The sequence below is a fragment of the Corticium candelabrum genome, chromosome 20, assembly GCF_963422355.1.
Source record: "Corticium candelabrum chromosome 20, ooCorCand1.1, whole genome shotgun sequence".
Classification (NCBI taxonomy): domain Eukaryota; kingdom Metazoa; phylum Porifera; class Homoscleromorpha; order Homosclerophorida; family Plakinidae; genus Corticium; species Corticium candelabrum.
This window is the reverse complement of record NC_085104.1, coordinates 973316-978315: the sequence shown is the minus strand read 5'-3', so window position 1 is coordinate 978315 and position 5000 is coordinate 973316. Positions and strand designations below refer to the sequence as shown.

General features: G+C 42.6%; 1 protein-coding gene across 1 annotated transcript in view; it reads left to right on the top strand.

The window, feature by feature from the left end:
• LOC134196024 (uncharacterized) overlaps positions 1–5000 on the top strand; it is a 9035-nt gene that overhangs the window by 3416 nt on the left and 619 nt on the right. Inside the window, exons 6-12 of the mRNA XM_062665106.1 lie at positions 800–856; positions 1056–1144; positions 3051–3142; positions 3203–3339; positions 4032–4114; positions 4359–4510; positions 4632–5000. The exon at positions 4632–5000 is cut by the window's right edge and continues 394 nt beyond it. Of these exons, the coding sequence (XP_062521090.1) occupies positions 800–856; positions 1056–1144; positions 3051–3142; positions 3203–3339; positions 4032–4114; positions 4359–4510; positions 4632–5000 (979 nt within the window). The remainder of the gene's footprint in view (positions 1–799; positions 857–1055; positions 1145–3050; positions 3143–3202; positions 3340–4031; positions 4115–4358; positions 4511–4631) is intronic.

Sequence of the window (5000 nt, the reverse complement as noted above, 5' to 3'; positions counted from 1 at the left end):
AGTGTATTGTGAGATACATCCCTCCTATACACTAGTCTAGTGTATTGTGAGATGCATCCCTCCCATACAATAGTCTAGTGTACTGTGAGATGCATCCCTTCAATACAATAGTCTAGTGTATTGTAAGATGCATCCCTCCAATACAATAGTCTAGTGTATTGTAAGATGCATCTCTTCAATACAATTGTCTAGTGTATTGTGAGATGCATCCTTCCAATACAATAGTCTAATGTATTGTGAGATGCATCCCTCCGATACAATAGTCTAGTAATGCCAGTGAAATGATATTTTGTAAAAAGAATGTACAAACATACGTGGTTTTTAATTGACTGTTTATGTCACACGTTTGCACTCATGGGGCCACTCGAGTTCTATTCACTGTCTGTCATCGAGATCCATGTTGTGTTATAGAGAAATGAAAAGTATGTGTAACTGTTTCGCTGATAGCCCACAGTCTTCCGTGCACTCAAGGACCTTCCTCTTGAAAATACAAAAAATATAAAAGCCGTCCGTCTGTCCCAATTTTTTTAGAAATTTTGATCAACAAGTAATTTTGTGTGGCTTTATTATCGTTTTTTGAAACAACAGCAATATGTAATTGGCAAGTCTAGATATCAGATTTGCTGGAGGCAACCTGTACTACTGAGTCTTCTTCTCACATTATGTGCTGTTGCTACGTGGAAACTCGTGTGTGAGCATGTCCTGGCAGTGGCACCAAGTGGGAAGAGGACTGGTAATGTATGTCATGGTGTGTTAGGTATGGTGATTGGTTGAATTGGTGTAATTTTTTTTTGATTAGGCTTCAGTATATTGTGATAGACACGTGCTGTGCTATAAAACTATTAGAAGAAATTAGGTAACTGGTAGGACACACACACACACACACACACACACACACACACACACACACACACACACACACACACACACACACACACACACACACCACACACACTGATATCAATCATATCGTTTGTTAACATCTAAATATAGAATTAGATTCTCAGTTGTCTACAGTATATGTATTATGTGTAATATGTTCATGGTAATCCTAGGACAACAGACAGTCAGTTGGATAGTGCAAGAGCTAGAGCAAGGAGTAGAAGCAGAGATGGACCCTCAGATGAACAAACTCCTTCATTCAGTGTTACGTAGTCAATTGTCAAATTTGTCAGTTAGCTAATGGTTAAATGTTTTGCAACAATTCCAATACAATAACTTTTCACTTCCGGTAGTACTTCCGGTGTTACTTCCGTTAACAATTCTATACAATAACTTTGACTTCCGGTGTTACTTCCGTTTTCAGTTTGTAATACTATAGTAAGTCTTACAGTCTACTATTCAGGTTTCTCAGCAACGTTTAGTCTGATGTACGTACTGCATAGTAAGTCACAGCTTAGATAGCACGTCAACGTTGCTTGTCAGCTATTTAATGAGCATTGGAGTTCAGCTACATTGAGTGTGAGATTTCTATCACAGTCGCAGTCAGGGTGTGCGCTGATTTCTTGACTGAATCGTCAGATAGAGTTAGTAGCAGCAATTGTTATCTAGAGTGTCGTGTGTGCGAGTTGTAACTGCTCATATTGACAGTCAGCTAATTTCCTTGAGTGTACAGTTGGAGTCAGCTTCGTTAGTTTGCGCGACTTCTAGCTCAGACATAGTTCAGATCAGTGAAGTTCGTATGCAGCTACTTTGTCAGTTCGAAGGACAGTGAATCACTGCCAGGTAGTGTTGTTCTCTACTCTCTTTGTCGGTCTACAGCCAGCCCCATTAGTTGTCAGCAACGGTAGTAGCACAGACAGCAGGAGATAGTTATTATGGTGTACATACTGTGTGACTGGCATCTAACGTAAGTCAAGTGCATTTCTTGTGTTGAGGTCGACTGTTAGTTTAACGTTTGTTTATTGCTGTTTTGCTGTACATGTGTATGGTTAACGAGCCTGAAATTGAGCAACAAAACAGGCAGAGTGATAATGCAGGAGTAGGTTTGGTTGTTATAGGCGGACTCGATGTGCATGATGTGTTGGTTGGTCACATCTGGTTTTGCTTCCACTTTTATTTTCCATGCTTACCTATTGCTCGACACTGTACAGTCAGTCCTATTTGGTTTCAATTTTTTTCTTTTCATGCAGTAGCCTAATGTATTGTGAGATGCATCCCTCCAATACAATAGTTTAATGTATTGTGAGATGCATCCCTCCAATACAATAGTCTAATGTATTGTGAGATGCATTCCTCTAATACAATAGTCTAGTGTATTGTGAGATGCATTCCTCCAATACGTACAGTAGAGACTCGGTGTTTCAAGTGTGCATGATGCATAAGTATTAACTGTTTCTGGAAGCTTCACCATTCTCCATCTTTCACTCATCTGCGAGGATATAACTTCTTAGTTTTGTGTGGTTTTCACAGAATCAACAGCAAAGTGAGATAATGGCATCATGTCGATGCAGGACTGTCTAGTAGGAACATGGTACAGTAGATATGTGATTCTGTAGTTGTAGGTGGTCCAGAGTATAAAAAACAAGTGATACATGATAGTGTTGATCAAAGATGTTTGGTGCAAGACTAGCTCTGTATGCCTGGTAAGACTTTTGGTCAGACTGTTATGTCCCTTGATGTAATTTGATGTAGATATTTTTGTAGTCGTTAGTGAATGTTTGTGCGGTAGTCTGGATTTGCAGTTTTGCGGCTGCGAGCTTGAGTGTATTGCATTTGCCTGAAGTTTTGATAAAAATAAATATAAAAAATTAGAAATATGTTTGCACTGTACACACACACACACACACACACACGACACACACACACGACACACACACACACACGGGGTGTGAGTTGCCGCTTTTTGTGTACTGTACATGTGTGTACGCTAGTCTCACGCAGCCAGTCCTTCCCCATTTTCGACTTTCGTTGGAAAAGGGGGCGGGGCTGACTACGCAAACTCTCCAGTCACGTGACCATTACAAATTTCTGCTTGTAGCCGAAATAATTTGTTGTAGATGTGTTTATACATCTAAATCACACATAACAATTAAACATGAACACGTCAGATAACGTAACTAAACGTCACGTGATTAAACGTCTTGCCACATACGGGCTTTATTATAATACGGGAATTTCTAAAATGGCGAAGAAGGGCGAGGTAACATGTGTCTTCATTTGTTTGCATTTCCAACAGCTAATGAGTGTCTGATTCGTTAAGAATGAGTGGGAGGCGAATCGAAAAGTCTTCATCGGAGGTTTAAAATTAGAAACGACTGAAGACGAGTTGGAAGCAGCTTTCGGATGTTTTGGCGAGATCTACGACCACGTGGTGATTAGAGAGTCTGAAACAAGACGGTTAGATGACGAAAATAATATTTGGCGTACAGAAAATACGTTTATATGATTGGACAGCCGTTTTGCTTGTCTATTTGTGTCCCTGTCTGTCTGTCCGCGTGCGTGCGTGCGTGCGTGCGTGTGTGTGTGTGTGTGTGTGTGTGTGTGTGTGTGTGTGTGTCACTGTGTGTGTGTGTCACTGTGTGTGTGTGTTACTGTGTGTGTGTGTTACTGTGTGTGTGTGTGTGTCTGTCTGTCTGTGTCTGTGTCTGTGTCTGTGTGTGTCTGTGTGTGTGTGTCTGTGTGTGTGTGTGTGTGTGTGTGTGTGTCACTGTGTGTGTGTGTTACTGTGTGTGTGTCTGTGTCTGTGTCTGTGTGTGTCTCTGTGTGTGTGTGTGTGTGTGTGTGTGTGTGTGTGTGTGCGTGCACGTGTGCGTGTCTCTGTGCGTGTCTGTGTGTGTGTGTGTGTGTGTGTGTGTGTGTGTGTGTGTGTGTGTGTGTGTGTGTGTGTCTATGTGTGTCTGTGTGTGTGTCTGTGTGTGTGTGTGTGTGTGTGTGTGTGTGTGTGTGTGTGTCTGTGTGTGTGTGTGTGTCACTGTGTGTGTGTGTGTGTGTCACTGTGTGAGTGTGTGTGTGTGTGTCACTGTATGTGTGTGTGTGTGTGTTTGTTCTGTTGTGTCTGCTTTTATATTTCAGGCTTTCTTTCTTTCTAGGTCACGAGGTTTTGGTTTTGTGACTTTTGAAAAACCCGAATCTGTTCAGGCGACTCTTGATGCTCGTCCAATTCAGATAAGTGGTGTGTATGTCTTTACTTGTTGTGTACATGCTATACAACGTAGACGCTATGAAGACGTTTGATTAGTTGCTTGCTTGTCTGTGTTTGTCTGTGGTCTGTCTGTTTGTTTGTCTGTCTGTTGTCTGTCTGTCTGTTTGTCTGTCTGTTTGTCGGTTTTCTCTGTCTACGTGTGTCTTTTTGTCTGTATGATTGTCTGTCCGTTTGCTTACCTTCTGGCCTAAATCTCATCACACTTTTATTGCAGGTAAAACTGTCGACGTGAAGAGGGCTGTTCCAAGGAGTGAATCAGTAAGCACAACTCCACCGGAAATCAAAACACAAAAGCTGTTTATTGGTGGCATACTTACCAGCACAACAGACGAGCAACTGAGAGAAGCATTCACTCAATATGGAAAGGTGAGTCACACACACACACACACACACACACACACACACACACACACACACACACACACACACATACACACAACGTGGCAAGCACATCTCCATATCGAGACCGTTACGTTTCCTACTCTAGATCAACAACGTTGACATCATGAAGGACAAAGACGGTCACTCGCGCGGATTCGCTTTCGTTGTATTCGAAGAGTGCGAATCTGTCGAACGCATCGTGCAGCAACGCTACGTCACCATCAACGGCAAGAGCGTCGAGTGCAAACGCGCCGAACCATTCGGATCGCTTCCATCATCAAGATCACGCAGATCACAAGACGACATGCCTTCATACGATCGCCCGTCCAGAGGCCGTGGAGGAAGAGGCCGCGGAGGCCGAGATAGTCACAATGGAAGAGACAGATTCACTGGTGCATTCACCAGGTATCCCACCGATCCGTACGCCATGGGGGCTCGAGGCTTCGAAAGTGAGGGATACAGTTACTACGAAGGA